Raw genomic sequence first — 17,194 nt, 5'->3', positions numbered from 1 at the left:
TATGTAGCTGAATCCAGTCTAGTAAATGCAACTTACCTAATGTGGTGTGGGATCCTTGGGTGGAGTGCTTCACGGAGCTTCATCAATAAGGTGGAACGCGTCCATGTCTTATCAAACTCAAAAGCGTTCAGAATAACCCCCCTCACATGCAGTTTCCTCTTCTAGTTCTGGCGAACTACAGAATGTTCTCTGGGGCAAGGGAGCAGGAGGACCTCCTTCATGAACGTCCTTTGTTGAAATGGCGTCGGTCTTGCTCTGGTCACCAAAACGTACACGTTTACATCCATGTTAAATAAAATACATAAATGGCACTTTCTGATAGGTGTGCTCCATGCCGCCTTTTATCATTCATCACCTTGCATCATTTCCTATAAGGATAAGAATGACTATGGTGGTGGAAAGCTGGAAGAACGTGTCTAGTTACATCTAACGCAAGGTAGCAATGTCTCCTTGTCCATAGCAAAAAGGAACGTAACGTTTATATTGTAAGAACATCGATTAATACTAATTTAACTAGCTAGAGATGTAGCCATGTACATGAGGTCAATAGCTAGCTAGAGTGTTTCATTCAGTTTGACGTAGGCCCAGATTTACTTACCTTTTTCCCTTTGTTAGACCAAGAGCCAAAGCGTTTAGCCTGAAATTGTGGGGTGCTGGCTCGTCCTGGTATCGGCTGCGGTGTGCTGCCGCTAGCTCCTGCTGGCATCGGCGGTGGGGTTCCGAAAGTCCTGAATAAACTTCTGACCTCGGCATTTATAGAAGTCACCGGCGTATTCACTGTGCTAGCATTTGACATACACGACGCCATATCTGGAGATGCCAGAAGGGTTCTTAATATATTCACAGCCTCTTCCATACTGCTGCGGTCTACCGATGACATGTTGAGTTGTACGAAAAAGGGCGGGATATTTAACTTCCGGTGACAATGAATAAGCTTCCGGTATCACTGAAAATGGTTCGTCTCACACACTGAACATTTTCACTCACCCCCCAAAAATCGTCTCTCCCCCATTGACAAATTCAGAACAAAACACTGGAAATTATATTTTGAGTTGTGTGAGACATGGTAAGTGTATGTGACTGCTTGTTTCAGAGGTAAAGCACTAGTGGAGAATGTATGTGTGTAAGAGTTTCAGTGGTGTGGGCAAGCAGATTCCAGTGCGTGTGTACAAATACTCCAATGTTTCTGTCCTACACGGCTTCTCATACATTGTCAACAGCACACGCCAACAAAGGAAACTGGTATGACCGCTGCAGTAGAAACCGGAAGTCAGTGGACAACAGTTATGCACAGTCTCCCTTATCTTGGCCACTTCCCCGGCCCTAGTTTCTCTCTCCTGTTTGTGTGTGTACGTGTGCTTCAGGATTGGAGGCAGGTGTGCGGTAGGCAGAGCAGAGGTCCACCACCTGCATCTCATCTACTGCAATCCACCCTATTTATACACCCAGCCTTGCCACACCCACTTTGCCACGCCCACCTTGCCAGATCGTAGAGTCCGCTTAGTCTATTGATTCTGTGTAACTCTGCTTTCCGTGGTCCTGCAGTCCCGTCTGCTCTGTCCAGCCTCTGGCTCCGGTCGTTGGTCTGTCTCCGTGGAGCCCCACTTGTCTTCCTGCTTCCCGGTTTGGTCGAGGTCGCCCTCCCGTGTGCGCTTTTGCCCTGGACCCAGTAGCCCATGTCTGCTCCTCGCTCTACCGGCTCCTGGTCTGGCGTTAAAGAACTTATTTGACTGAAACCCTGCCTTGAGTCTGTCTGTGCCGGCATGTTGGGCTCGGCCCCGATTAACAGAGGGAGGTACACAGAGTACATTATCCAGAATAACCCGTCTTAACAGCTGCTCCTAAAACCTTTGCGACCACAAGACAGCCAGTCCCGTGAGGCTTGGGCCAAGAGGGAGGGAGAAAAACCCCAAGAGCCAAGTCCAGATTTTACACAGCTCAATGCAGTGGTCTTCATCCAAAAAAGAAGGATAGCTATGACAAATGAGGACAGTGACAGGTACGGAGAGCAACAAAGATTAGCCCACGAGATGGCTCCCTTCAGAGGTAAGTACCACAGCAGTGAATACACCGATCACTGAAGGATGCTCAGCCAAGGCTGCACGGATCAAACATGATCATCACTGATTACTCAACTATTCAGGTCGTTGTAGGTGAAAGCGTTTGGAAAGGAGAACCAAGTCACGTGCAGCTTGTAAAGCGCTATAAAAATGTAACTTGATTGATTAATTGATTGATTGTGGCAGTCATTAGAGCCACTTCTCAGAAGTTAAATTTCACCTTGCGTCACCGCGAATTCCAGGTCTTGAGACCTGACTAGTGGCTATTTGGCGAAGTAAGCTCTAAAACGGATTTAAACCATTTTTCCCCGTTGTTACGAAATGATGAATGAAAATGAATGCAGAATATATAATGGCTTATGACTTAAGACATCATTATCAATGTCACTTTTTGCATGAACTTTCCATCGTACAAAATGTTCACATCTGTGTAAGTGCATGTATCCGTTGTCACCATGTTTCCCTAAACATGCGTGTGATTAGGGTCTTCATGCATTACCATCCTTTTTAAGGATGTTTTAATGTTACATCCGAGCCGCACTGGCTAAGGAGACCAATGGCCGACTCCTCGAACTAAATCATCAAACCACAGATGCAATTATTCAAGGGACGAAGAAGCAGGTGGCATGCCAAGGACTGACAAATGTGAGTACAAATGTAGAGGACTGTAGAGCCGAAGGAACGGAGAAGACCGTAGGTTCACACTTTAGCCGTGTAGGCAACTTTCTTTAATCCACGGTAAATCAGAGAGACAACCAAACCACAGCTCGACTGAGCGGAGGTGGCAAGAATAACCAGAAAACTGGCTGGACAACCATAACTTAACCCTGCGTTAACCTGCCAGGGCAACCATGACTTAACCCTTAGCTCCTGGGTTGAATTCTGTCCCCAATACGTGTCCACCACATGAGCCCCCCCAGAATTCGCCCTAGTAATCGAAGTCAGGCAGGCGCGGGGGGACGACAGGCCGGCCGCGGCGGCTCCGGATAACAGGGGCCGGAGTGTCTCTGGGAGGCATTGACGCGGGCCTGTGGAGGTCGGCCTGAGGAGCAGAAGAGGCAGCTCGGGCCTCCACGGGGGGAGGAGGCGGAGCCGGGGGACGACCGCGACGAGGAGGTTGGGCTAACTCCAACGGCTGCGTCAAGTCCAGGTGTGCGGGTTTAACTCGGTCCACTGAAACATGCTCGGCCGTGCCCCCAAAATCCACCACCAGGTGCTTAGTTCCCTGTTCCAGGACGCGGAAGGGGCCGTCATAAGGGGGTTGCAGAGGGGGGCGGTGTGCGTCGTGACGGATGAACACGTAGTCCGCTGACTGCAGACCTGGGGGCACCTGGGACACCGGAGCGCCGTGTTGGGCGGTAGGGACGGGTGTGAAAGCTCTGACCCCGTCCAGCAAGGAGGCTCGTTGGTCCACAGCTGACCAGGGACGCATTGCATTGGGCATGAAATCGCCTGGGACTCGCAGCGGCGTGCCGTACACCAGCTCCGCAGAGGAGGCTTGTAGGTCTTCCTTCGGGGCGGTCCGCAGGCCCAGCATGACCCATGGGAGTTTGTCGACCCAGTTGCAGTCCTTGAGAGTAGCCCGAAGCGCAGCCTTCATGGACCGGTGGAAGCGCTCACATAGGCCGTTCGCCTGAGGGTGGTAGGCGGTAGTGCGATGAAGCTTGACGCCCAGAGCCTCACCCACAGCATTCCATAGCTCTGAGGTAAACTGTGGCCCGCGGTCAGATGAAAGGTCGGAAGGCGTACCGAAACGTGAGACCCACGACCCAATAAAAGCCCGGGCCACATCAGCAGACGTCGTGGATGCCAGGGGAACAGCTTCAGGCCAGCGCGTAGTCCTGTCCACCACAGTGAAGAGGTAGGTGAACCCATGGGAGGGGGGTAGGGGACCAACCAGGTCGACGTGGACATGGTCAAATCGTCTCTCCGGCACTGCGAAGCGTTCCAGGGGCGCCTTAATGTGGCGGTGTATCTTAGCCCGCTGACAGGCAACACACGAGTCGGCCCACGCTTTCACGTCTCTCTTAAGTCCCTCCCACACAAACTTAGCAGAGGTCAGGCGCACGGATGGCTTACCGCCTGGATGAGAGAGGCCGTGCACAGCTTCAAATACGGGGCGTCTCCAGCTGTGCGGGATGATGGGCCTGGGCTGTCCTGTGGAGACGTCACACAGGAGGGTGACACCTGTGTCGCTGAAAGGAACGTCCTGCAGGCGGAGCCCCGTGTCGGAGGCCCGGAGACGGAGGATGCTCGGGTCCGTGGCCTGGTCAGCAGCCATCTGTGCATAGTCCAGGCCTAGGTGGACCGCTCCAATCACTGCCCTAGAGAGGCAGTCAGCTACCTGGTTAGACTTACCAGCGACGTGCTGGATGTCGGTAGTGAATTCCGAAATGTAGGAGAGTTGTCGCTGCTGGCGAGCGGACCATGGCTCGGCCGTCTTGGACATGGCAAACGTGAGGGGCTTGTGGTCCACGTACGCAGTAAACTCGCGGCCCTCTAGCAGGAAACGGAAATGCCGGACGGCGAGCCAGAGACCGAGGAGTTCCCTGTCAAAAGTACTATACTTGCGCTCTCGGGGTGTAAGCTGGCGACTGAAAAAGGCCAAAGGCTGCCAAGCCCCCCCCACCCACTGTTCGTGAACCGCACCAACAGCATAGTCCGATGCATCCGTGGTTATGGAAATAGGCGCTGTAGGTGAAGGATGCGCTAGCAGGGTAGCCTGGGAGAGTGCAGCTTTAGTCTCGGTGAACGCACGGTCCCGCTCTGCTGTCCAGTCGACGGCCTGGTTGGGGGACATGCCTTTCAGCGCCTCGTACAGTGGCCGGATGATAAAGGCGGCTCGGGGAATGAAGCGGTGGTAGAATGTCACCATCCCGATGAACTCCCTGAGCGCACGAGCTGTTTGGGGGCACGGAAAGGCCGCCACCGCTTCCACCTTTGAGGGCAGGGGGACTGCCCCGTCCCCAGTGATGCGGTGCCCGAGGAATTCAATGGCTGTCAGCCCGAACCGGCACTTCGCCGGGTTGACGATCAGCCCATGCTGGCTGAGGCGTGTGAAGAGGGCATGAAGATGGGACAGGTGTTCTTCCTCGGAGGCGCTGGCGATGAGTATGTCGTCCAAATAGACGAAGATGAAAGGAAGGCCACGGAGCACTGAATCCATCAGCCGCTGAAAGGACTGGGCCGCGTTTTTGAGTCCAAATGGCATTCGTAGGAATTCAAATAGGCCGAATGGGATAGTCACCGCTGTCTTGGGGATGTCTGAGGGGTGCACGGGAACTTGATGATAACCACGGACCAGGTCGACTTTTGAGAAGACGCATTTGCCAGACAGGTTTGCAGAAAAGTCCTGGATATGCGGGACAGGATAGCGGTCGGGCGTGGTGGCGTCATTTAGTCGGCGGTAGTCCCCGCATGGGGGCCAACCTCCATCAGGCTTAGCGACGATGTGGAGTGGGGACGCCCACGGGCTGTCAGAGCGGCGGATGATCCCCATGCGTTCCAGGTGCTCGAACTCAGACTTGGCAATGGCGAGTTTGGCGGGGTCGAGACGCCTGGCTCTGGCGTAGACCGGGGGCCCCTTCGTAGCAATGTGATGCTCCACCCCATGCTTAGCGGTGGGTGCAGAGAAGGTAGGCTGGGTGAGGTCAGGGAACTCAGCGAGGAGGCGGTTGAACTTGTCTGCCTCTGAGAGAGAGTTGGCTAGACCTGCATAGGCCGCTTCCCTCCGCGTACATGCGAAGGAGGAGAAGGTTAAGGCATCGACCAGACGGCTGTTCTGAATGTCCAATAGCAAACCGTAAGCGCACAAAAAATCAGCTCCGAGGAGGGGAAGCGTTACATTGGCCATGACGAACTCCCACGTGAAACGTTGTCCACCAAAACACAGTTCTACAGACCGCACGCCGTAGGTGTGGATAGGGCTGCCGTCAGCCGTCGCCAACTGGGGGCCCCGCTCCCCGCCCATGATGTCGACGTCAGTAGCAGGGAGCACGCTTCTCTGTGCGCCCGTGTCACAAAGAAATCGCCGACCGGAGATGGTGTCGAGGATGAAGAGTAGCCTGCTCGTATCGCCAACACTCATGGCCACTACTGAGTGTTGGCCCTCTCGTTTCCCGTCGGCCTGTAGTTGCAGGGGGAACGGCACCGTTTAGCTTTCGCACCAAATCGAGCGTGGTACATACAGAGTCCAGAGGGCTTGTAGCGGTCTGATGCTGTGGCGCCACCGTCGGGCCACGCCCGCGATGTCGGCGGGGGGCCAGTGAAGGTAGGAGCCAGCACCCCGGCATGGGAGGAACGTTGTGTAGCGACGAAGAATCGGTCAGCCTCCTTTGCCAGCTCACGGGGATCAGTGATGGTGGAGTTAGCGAGCGCAGTCTGGACGTGGGGCGGCATGTTGCGCAGAAACAGCTCCATAAACAGGAAACATGGCTTTTCTTGACCCAGTAGGTTTAACATCCTGCTCATTAGCTCCGATGGTTTGCCATCTCCCAAGCCCTGAATTGCGAAGAGGCGACGTGCTCTCTCCGTTGTTGACAGTTCAAAAGTTTCAAGGAGGAGATGTTTACCCTTACCAAAAATGAGTATACTTACAGTATATTTTTTAAGTATACTTTAAGTTAAGTCCAAGTATACGTGTAGACTTATATTTATAGTATACTTGTAGTATACTTGCTAAAATACTAAATTCGGACCACTTGAAGTATACTACGAGTATACTCTGAGTAACTCATAGTATACTTACTCAGAGTATACTCATAGTATACTTCAAGTGGTCCGAATTTAGTATTTTAGCAAGTATACTACAAGTATACTATAAATATAAGTCTACAAGTATACTTGGACTTAACTTAAAGTATACTTAAAAATATACTGTAAGTATACTCATTTTTGGTAAGGGAAGTGCTGTAACCTTTCATCAGCTGAACACTAGACAATAGAATTGAATTAATGATCCACTAGATGGCACCATTCTACCCCTTCCCTCACACACACACACACACACACACACACACACACACACAGTTTTTCATATACCAACCATTATGGATTATTCAACCAAATCTTATAAAATTGGCTAATTATTCTCTTTGTTTTTAACTGTTTTATTGGGTAAACAAGTTGAATAAACAAGTAAACATTTCTTGCAGCAAGGTAACAGAATGTTCACAAATAGACAGCTGCACACTAATTTTTTTTTTTTTCTTAATCAAAATGGATAAATGTGCGGCTACGTAGCGCAGTGGTTAGCGCAGCACGCTCTGGTGCCCAAAAATAAATCTTAAAAAAAAAGGATGATCAATGAATCACCTTATACTTTTTGGACGTATAGGCCAAGTTGTTACACTTCTGACGGATGATACGCCTCACCTCAGACACGGAAACAGACGGAAATTTGATCCGGGCATGCCCTGCAATGGACACAATTACCACAAGTTGTAAAGGTAGCCTTATGAAAGATATTATAATAATAAATAGGAATGCATGTTATACCCTTTAAAGATTGCTTCTATACATGAACAGCCAATCACAGACAAACTATAGCAGACCAATCATTTGCGTGGAGCCAATAACCCCCCATAAGTGAGTTTCAACCAACTGGTGGTAGTGTGTTGCACATGCCGAAATGGGTGAATGACTCTTGGTATGCGAGAAGTGACCACAATATTAAAAAACTCACCAATTAAGGCTTCGAGTTTTCCCCTATCCAATGACGGCTTGCATTCTAGCTCCTTGTGCGCCGCAGACTGTCTGCCTGTCAAGCTGGACAGGGCATCCCTGCCAAAGACTACAACGGCCAGGTCCCCAATGTAAGACGCATGTGTCGTTGAGCGTAGTGCGCTCAGCTTGACTTTTGAGACATAAACATCGGAACCTGGCACAAGACAGACCTGTAAAACATAATAGAAACAATTAGCACAACAAATCTACTTAGAAGAAGCTTTGAGAACAGGAGCGGGGCGTTCGAGCCTTTCGGCTCAAAGGCTCGATCAAACTGGAAGCTTGATGTACAAGTACACCCCCTGGACATAACGACAGTACATCACAGGGAAATTTCCCCAATCCAACCCTTCATGCTGAATGCCAAGCAGGGCGGCACTGGGTACCATTTTTACAGTCTTTAGTACTATGACGCAGCCACAGCCGATGGTGGGATTCGAACCAGCGTCCTCCCGATCTCAGGGCAGACATTCTAATCACTTGGCCACTGAGCCAGAACAAAAACCATGTATAGCAACGAGGGGCTACGACCGAAAATCAAAAATGGTCTGGGCGTATCTCTATGCCGGATGTCCATGCTAAATTTTGTCCAAATCCGTGCACATTTAGGCCCTCATATCGTGGTACAGACACAAACGCCACATTACGAGCAAAATGGCGGACTTCCTGTTGGACTAGGGCTAATTCTGCTAGTCAGTTTTGGTGTGTCTTCATGCCCTCAACCTGCATCCCAAATTTCATTTGCCTACAAAAAACCTTTGCACCTGCCCAAGCCATAGCGCGGCATTCAACGTGCCGCTCAGCCACGCCTGTTTGGGCTACGGACAAAATTTTAAAATGGTCTGGGTAGGGCTGTTCGATTTTGCCTAAAAAGAAAATCCCGATTTTTTTCTCTCAAAGCCGATTTTTCGATTACGATTACGATTGTTTTGTAAATAATAATTTAAAAAAAATGACAAAATATATATATTTTGAATGTCTTTTTTAAATTAACTTTTTTTTTTAATTCAAAGTGATAATCACATTATATTTAGTGATGCAAATGATTAAAATATTTAATTGTGATTAATCGTACTATTTCCATAGTTAACTAAATGTGTCTTGAAATATTAGCCTAACTGTAAATGATGGGTCACTCACACATATAGCCTACAGTAGAAAAGTAGAATAGAGGGATCAAGCACACACACACACACACCAGAAATCTCTTCATTACTAAGTCAGACAGCAAGCGTTGATTTTTTGGACACCGACTGCATGGGCTCACAGAAATAACTGATAATCCCATTGCAAGAGCTGCATTGCAGCTCGTGTCGTGAAGTATGTTTGGCCCACACACACCCCGGGCCCAGACCTCTGCGCTCCAGCACGCACATACACTATGGATGCATTCTCATCGCATTCAACCCCAAAGCATACCGCATGCGCGTAACGCACTACTAGAACGCAAAATACTATCTACCGGTAGTCCATATCTACTGTTTATCTACCGTAGATATTCACAACTTGGAGTACACACAGATACAGACACAAGTCACATACAGACAAATGGCCTACCTGCACAGTGTTCCCCTGCCTCGGGCCAACGGTACAGACATCATGCAAGCAAGACAGGTAATACAGTTGAGTTGTAGTTCATGGGATGTGCGCATTTAGCCTATGTGCAACAACGTGAATCCTGGTATTGGTAAACGCGGATCGGGACTCGTCATTGTCGCATTTGCCCGGTAAAGTGAAGTACTGTACCAGTTCTTTCTGCCGAGAATGGAAGTTTGTAACGGTAGTCCAGTAGCGTCGCGAGCCGGCATTGTTATTGTTTTCAAGACTCGCGCTCGTGTGTGGAAGATGAAAGGCAGCGGAAACTACGGTGGCTTATATATACCAAAAATAACGCGTTTGTGGAAATCGAATGTACGATGTGAACATTTAAATAACCGTTTTCACCAGGAAATCGTTCTGTTCGGTTAAACCGAAACATCGCGCAGCTCTAGGTCTGGGTGTATCTCCAGGCCAGACGCACGTGCAAAATTTAATCAATCAAATCCGTGCACGTTTAGGCCCTCACATCGTGATGACAGACAAACGGACAAACAATCGGACTGACGGACACAAAGGTAATCCAGGTGAATGTGCTTTAAAAGTGCAATACTTGCCATGTTGTTAGACTCATTAGATGACTCTTCAGCAGATGGACACCTCACTGGTTTTGCAGCTGGAGATGTTGGAGATGACATTGCAGCACGTGCAGATGTTGGTGATGACATCACTGCTGCAGCTGTGGTGCTAGATAGATTAAAACAAGTGGAAACCAGTCAAAAAGAAGTGGGAAAAGTGGAAGACTGCCAGTCTTGAAACAAATTATTTTCTAAAAATTCTGGTACAGTCGTAGTTCTGTCGCCCCACAGCTAGAAGGCCCTGGGTTCGAGTCCTGCAGAGGACGATGTGTCTCCAGTGGGGGGGGGGGGGGTTCAGAAATGGGGATGGCTAGTGACTCTACGGTGTCCATTGTCCGGGCCGTAAGGTGAAGCCAGTTTCAGCCAATCTCTTATGTGCAAAACTCCCAAATATGTGGACACGGAATAGGATGGTTTTTGGGCCTTTCTGTGTGGAGTTTGCATGTTCTCCCCGTGTCCCCAGGGGTTTCCTACTAACAGGAACCCCTCACAAAAACATGTAGTACCCTGGTCACTATAGCACCTCCTCTGGTCAATTGGGCGCATGATGGGAGAGAAAGGAATTGGTGAGAATAACTTGATCCTCCCACGCATTACATGCCACTGGTAAAAAGTCTCCAACGCTACTTCACAACAAACGATTGAGCATGTTGCCTCACAATCCATACCTTGGGTGCTCTTGCTGGCTAGCTTGAACCCGTTCCAGCATCTTTTTCAGATGCCTCACAGCCTTTGGAAGCTCTGTTAAGAGAAAGAAGAATAATTTTAACAAGAAATCAAGCAGACACCTTGCATAAAAGCGGTGTTGAACAGGTTGAAGTGTGGAGGGTTTGAATGGGCCATGGTTTTAGCAATGCAGTCGTAGTGTGATCATGGCCCCTTTACAGGCATGGATTTCAGCAAGACTGGGCTCACGCTTCAGCAGCAGAACTGTCGCTAGGCTTTGCTCATAGCAAACTTAAGCAGGGGATAGGAACCACACATCAAGCACATGCCTGACTGCTAAGCCACATCCAGCCATTTGGAGTTGTGGCAACTATGTCGGAATTTAATGAGTGAATTTGGTGTTTTATTGTGTTGATTGATTTAACTTGGCATGTACAATTGATATTGTAGGCTGAATGAAGTCAGTGAACACTTTAACAGACTGGCAAACAAAATGCTGTATAGCTCACTTGCCCTTGCGCTGAACGACTGCATATAAAACCAAGAAGTGTATCCCACTGTCGGATCCTGGTGTGAAAATGAAGCATTAAATCATGACAAGCAGTGGGTTGACCTATTTCAACCACACCTAGGGCATGGAGCATTAGTGATAACATAAGTGAATGGCATTCATTCATTCATTAATAATAATAAATTATTAATTAATAATATATATCAACTGGAGCGAGCACGTAACCAACGAGCAACTGTATGGTGGGCTGCCACGGTTGAGTGACAGGGTTGCATCCAGGAGGATGCAATTTGCAGGTCACTGTCACCGACACCCGGAGCTTCCAGCTGGCAGACTTGTGCTATGGGAGCAGTCACGTGCACGTGGGCACCGATCGAAGGGTCACCCCACAAAAACATTCGTGGAGGTTTTGGCGCAGGATGCTGGGGTGGAGAGCTCTGCGGAGCTGGCCAGATGTATGTATGAAAGAGAAGATTGGAAAATACGTTGGCGAACTCGTCTGAGGACGACCTAATGAATAGGGTGGTTGTGAGACCCGAGCGAAGCGAAGTATTGATCTGAAGTATGTTTAAAGCCTAAGGGTGCTGGGTAGAAAGTTCCAACTATGAAAAATGAAACCTCTTGTTCAAGTTTATTTCTATATTTCAAGCCTATAAGTGTGCTCCTTGTTCAAGCCTGAAGCTGGAAAAGAATCTTGAACAGGAGCACTGTTTGGGGGTGGTGGTGGGATAAAATATCACCAAAATTGATTATCGTCTTGAGGCGTTAGACCCCCTAGGTGTGGTTGAAACAGACCGACCCACTGCTAGGAGTGATTGAATGCTTTTCAACCCGATAGGCAACAACAGTCCCGCCCCTTCCTGTTTACTCCAACGGACTCAAGCTAATTCGGAAGTCATTCATTTTCCCATAGACCTGTAACTAAATCATCATTTAAACGATTTCTAAGCCTCAAACCGAGTAAAAATATATATGTGGGTTATCAGGACCACAAGCCTCATTGATATATACCAAAGGAATTTAAAAAAATAACATAGAAAAAATCGTTTTTTTCTCATTTTTCCTGTTTGTTTTTTTAAATTCCTTTGGTATATATCAATGAGGCTTGTGGTCCTGATAACCCACATATATATTTTACTCGGTTTGAGGCTTAGAAATCGTTTAAATGATGATTTAGTTACAGGTCTATGGGAAAATGAATGACTTCCGAATTAGCTTGAGTCCGTTGGAGTAAACAGGAAGGGGCGGGACTGTTGTTGCCTATTGCTATAAAATAACACACATTAGTAATTGACGCATAAGGGAGAAGGAGTGGGTTGGCCTCTTTTCACCACACCCTTCAGCCAATCAGAATCAAGAGGCACAATCAAGAGGCACTACTTGCCGTAGTAGAAATGTAAATTGACAGCCTTCCAGGGCAGGGGTACGCTTGCGTTCAATGTATGACGGATGCTTCATTGTCACTACACTAAGCCAGGCTATCAAAATGATTTGTGAGCTGGAAAAAGTTGAGATCAAATTATCACCTCTGGCTGCATCGAGTAGCTCCCCCTTCAGGTTCTGGTTTTCTTCTTTTAGTTCTTCGTTTAACTCTCGAAGTCGCCGATTTTCCATGATGGCCTGGCTCCACGTCCGGGGGAGGGGGGGGTGGGTCAGGTCCTCTGGTTCATCCAATGCCTCGTCCTCCATCTCCTCAGGCTCTTGCCTAGTGGACTACATCACAACAAATTATGGTATGCTCACACCGAAAATGCACCACTAGGAAAGCTAAGAGCTCTAAAGCCATGGGATTTACTGGTCACTTGTTGTAAGTCAATGAGATAGTTGAGCTGGGGGGGGGGTCAGATCCTAGCCACAAGCAACAACAATTACATGTCTGTACTGTACCGAAAGCCCTGTACCAAGTATACCGAACATCAGAATCAAATCATTCGATCAGATTGATGTTAGCACACTGTCAACTCCAGTGAAATAGAGTAGCGCTTTTGACTGTTTTGCCCTCTCCGCCAAAGAAATTGGTTACTGGCCAAGGCTGGAAATTGGATGTTTACCTTTATCATGCACTGTAACAAGTTGCACTAAGGGCTCCGTTATGCTTGTTCTCGAGAGCCTGTCGCGCGACATTTGAGCAAGGAAGTTCCAACAGGAAGAGTTACGGTGGGCATGGCTAGCCTCTATGTAGAGTCCTTGCGAGGGGTGAGTGCTCAGTAGAAACCTCTACAGACCTCTGTAAAGGCTTCTGTTGAGAATGCACCCCTCGCAGGGACTCTAAATAGAGGCTAGCCATGCCCACTGTAACTCTTCCTATTGGAACTTCCTTGCTCAAATGTCTCGCGACAGGTTCTCGAGAACAAGCATAAATGAGCCCTAAGTCCCACCTTTTTCTATTATGTTAAAAAGATTGATTCCTTTTCTAGTCTTTAAAGACACATTCAGTGATTTATTTATGTGAATACAGCACCAAAACAGCTCCACATTCTCTTAGAACACACTATTCTAAGGTGTCTGGGCAAATGCCCAATATCTTGAGACCCCCTCCTTTCCTGTATTTGGGTACTGAAACTTTCTTGGAGCCACCCATTTTTGGTTCCTAATGGTTTCCCTAGTGGTAATAGTTTCCGTAATGGTTGCTCTAAGGTGTCTGGGCAAATGCCGGATATCTTGAGACCCCCTTCTTTCCTGTATTTGGTGTCTGAAACCTTCTTAGAGGCACCCATTTTTGGTTCCCAATGGTTTCCCTAGGGGTAATGGTTTCTGTAAAGGTTCCTAATGGTTTTCCTAATGGTTTCTAATTGTTTCCTAATGGTCTGGCAATTTTTTGTTTTTCATCGGCCAAATCACTGAAGGTGTCTTTAGGTCAGAGTAGTGCCAGCGGTATGTACCGAACTGCAATATTTTCCATTACAGTACAGTCGATATCTGCATGGTCGAAACATGTCGCTGTTTGACATGTCTAGCCACTAGGCTTTTTTATTTAAATAACTCCTGCCGAGTGCCTGGAAAAACTTTTTTCAATCTGATTCGTTTTTCCAGGATATCCAAGAGCACAGCGCTACACTACTTGATTACCAACCTTGAGTGCCTGGTTAACACACCCCCAGAACAACATTGAGCTGAAAGCTTCATTTTATCACAAAGTTGATGATAATCCCAGTGAATGTACTAACTCCATGTAAGATGTTAGAGTTTACCCTCTAAAGGCTACACTTTGGTGAAGCGCAGCATCATCAAAGCACCAAGAAGTAGAATTTAAAAATTCTACTTCCTGTTTTGAAAAAGAAAATGGCCAGTGATTTGTTCTGTGTTACATACTGATCAAAACATCCAATTGGAGCAAGTCTCTAACGCATTCCTGTGAGGGGTTTTGGACGTTTAAAGAATTTGGTCATATGACCAAATCGTTAGCTAGCTCATGCTACCTTGTGTTAGTGATCCTTTTGGGGTAAGGAATCATTAGAAATTAACTTGTAAAAAGGGTGCAGTGGCCCTTTAACCTCTCTACTTCCAGTCTATGTCTAATTCAATACCATTAGTTCTTCCTTCAATTTTTCGACCATGTCCGACGAAGCTTTTTTCTTGTCCTTCTGGCTCTGGGCTGTCGATGACACCTTCTGTTGGAAAGGAAAATCAGATTGTTTTCATTATGAGAGTGCAATGACAGATGTGCATTTGCGTTTATGAGGACAATGAAAAATGTTTACAATTGTGCTATTGACCTGATACGCTCAATGTAGACTTTTTTCAAATGTTCGATGCAATAATATGAAATACCTATGACAGAGGGGTTCGCTAGTCATGCAGTACTCATAATTAAAAAGGGTATGGCCTTTTAATTTGGAGGGTAGTAACAAGTAGGCAAATCAAGAGCATGAGTGGATACACCAGTAACAAACAGTGAGTAGAAGTATAATGCTTTGTCTACATGCAAAAGGTGAAAGTGCTTTTTTAAGGTTACCTTCGGTTTTTTGGGCCGAATCTCCTCCTCCTCCTCAGTTAATTTTTTGGGGGGATTCGCTTGCGGGAAGTGTCCCAAATGTTGGAGCCCTTTCTGCCAAACTCCTCTCGTTTCTGGCATAAATCAGGGTAGTCATCTGGACGGAGAAAATTGTTATTTCGAGAGGAAGCTAGTAAAGTATTCACACCCTTTCATTTTTTCCACATTTTGATACGGTACACCCTTATTCCATGATGGATTGAAAGGGCTACTCCACCCTTGATACAAGTTAATTTTTAATGATTCCTTACCCCAAAGGATTACTGTAACACCATCTATATGCTAGCTAACGTTTGTACCATGTGACCAAAACTTTAAATGTCCATAGATCCTCACAGAAAAAGAGTTGACTGTTGCCCCTTTAAAATGAGTCTTTTTATGAATTCAAAAGGGCTGCCGTCCTACCCGCCTGTCATCCTAGGGAGGAACAAAGAGCTTCTGAGCACAGGACAATGGCAAAAATAGTAGCTGCACAGCATCATGACTCAATTTAGCATAGGAATGCCTTTTTTTTCTAAATTGAGTCAAATCTGTAAATTTCATTTTTACCACTAGAGGTCGCTAAAATCACTTACTGTCCCTTTACAGATTTTGGTCACATGGTAAAAACGTTAGCTAGCGGACGCTAGCAAGGTAGCTATCATAAGCCTATATGAATGGCACTAGAACTAGCTGGCACAAGCTGGCAGACTGATGCTGGGAGCTAACCGGAGCGGGCACTAACTAAAATTTATCGGTGGTTAGCATTTTAAATGGTAGCAAGCTTGATACGCTAACGTTAGCTCCGGTTAGCTCCCAGTATCAGTTTTCCAGCTAGCTAGCTAATAATGTCACATTTTCTAGGCTAAAGGCTGGGGTTGCCAGCCGGATAGCCTATTGCACGTGTAATAAATTACACTCTATCTCTAACGTTAAATAATGAAGGAAATGGCCTTTTACTCTGATATGTCAGGGTAACGTTAAACATTTTCAACAAGTATGAAGTAATTTTAACTCAACTTACTACCGAAGAGCAACACTTTGGCCTCGTAGCTACTTTCTGTCTTCTTTTTCCCCTCAAACACCTTCCACCTGACCTGGATCCATCCATCGTCATTTTGAAGGTCTGGACATTCTTCTATCACTGGGTCTAAGCCCTCCAAATCGTCGGGTTGAATTTGGGTTACCGAGCCCACTTCAACTTTTTTGTCATTTTTAAAATAAAACAAAGCGTACTTGTAGTCCATGTTCAGATTGTAATTTTTGCTAACGTGCACCCACGCCGTGAAATGACCGAAATCCCGCTCTTGAAGGGAATTCTGGGATTGATATTTTGGCACGCATGCGCACACTACACAACATAAAGGTAACATCGCTTTTCGGTTCTCGCACGCAGCTAACGTAGCTAGCCAGCTACAATGGCGAAAAAAAGGGGATCTTACAAAGGATACCTTGAAGATGGAACAGAGAACATTCCAAAACAAACACAACATAGCCGGACGAAACGGGTAAGTGACTCCAGGTAATTCTAGGTATTACGGCGGGATATATGTTTGAACTTCAGTTCAGCATGCTAACGGTAAACGGTAGCTACCGGTAGCTAGCACTAGCAAAGATTCGGGGTCCTCCCTATAGTCCCCGGGTCCTATAGTCCCCGGGTCCTATAGTCCCCGGGTCCTATAGTCCCCGGGTCCTATAGTCCCCGGGTCCTATAGTCCCCGGGTCCTATAGTCCCCGGGTCCTATAGTCCCCGGGTCCTATGTTCCCCGCTTTGTATGAGACCGGGGAATATCGGACCTTTTTGTAAACAGGGGGCCCTATATTCGGGGTCCTCCCTATAGTCCCCGGGTCCTATAGTCCCCGGGTCCTATGTTCCCCGCTTTGTATGAGACCGGGGAATATCGGACCTTTTTGTATACAGAGGGCCCTATATTCCCCACTTTTCCCCAAAAGGGTCCTATGTTCCCCGTTTTGTATGTGCAGGGGAACATAGGACCTTTCTTATAAAAAAGGGTCCTATGTTCCCCTAGGGCCCCCGGGGAACATAGGACCCTTTTTATAAAGAAAGGTCCTATGTTCCCCGCTT

The 17,194-nt window shown here is 47.4% G+C and overlaps 1 protein-coding gene across 1 annotated transcript; it reads right to left on the bottom strand.

Moving 5' to 3' along the window:
* Nucleotides 1-117: 117 nt before the first annotated feature.
* On the bottom strand, nt 118-16,625 carry LOC130109854 (uncharacterized). The gene is made up of 9 exons (XM_056276827.1): nt 16,133-16,625; nt 15,091-15,226; nt 14,663-14,746; nt 12,662-12,848; nt 10,627-10,699; nt 9,938-10,067; nt 7,744-7,954; nt 7,374-7,474; nt 118-255 (listed from the first exon to the last, which is right to left on the bottom strand). The coding sequence occupies exons 2-9, from the start codon at nt 15,208-15,210 to the stop codon at nt 118-120; spliced, it is 1,044 nt and encodes a 347-aa protein (XP_056132802.1). The 5' UTR covers nt 15,211-15,226; nt 16,133-16,625.
* Between the last annotated feature and the right edge of the window lie 569 nt (nt 16,626-17,194).

The sequence above is a fragment of the Lampris incognitus genome, chromosome 3, assembly GCF_029633865.1.
Source record: "Lampris incognitus isolate fLamInc1 chromosome 3, fLamInc1.hap2, whole genome shotgun sequence".
Classification (NCBI taxonomy): domain Eukaryota; kingdom Metazoa; phylum Chordata; class Actinopteri; order Lampriformes; family Lampridae; genus Lampris; species Lampris incognitus.
Note: the sequence above shows the minus strand (reverse complement) of the source record. Positions and strands in the feature narration are given on the sequence as shown.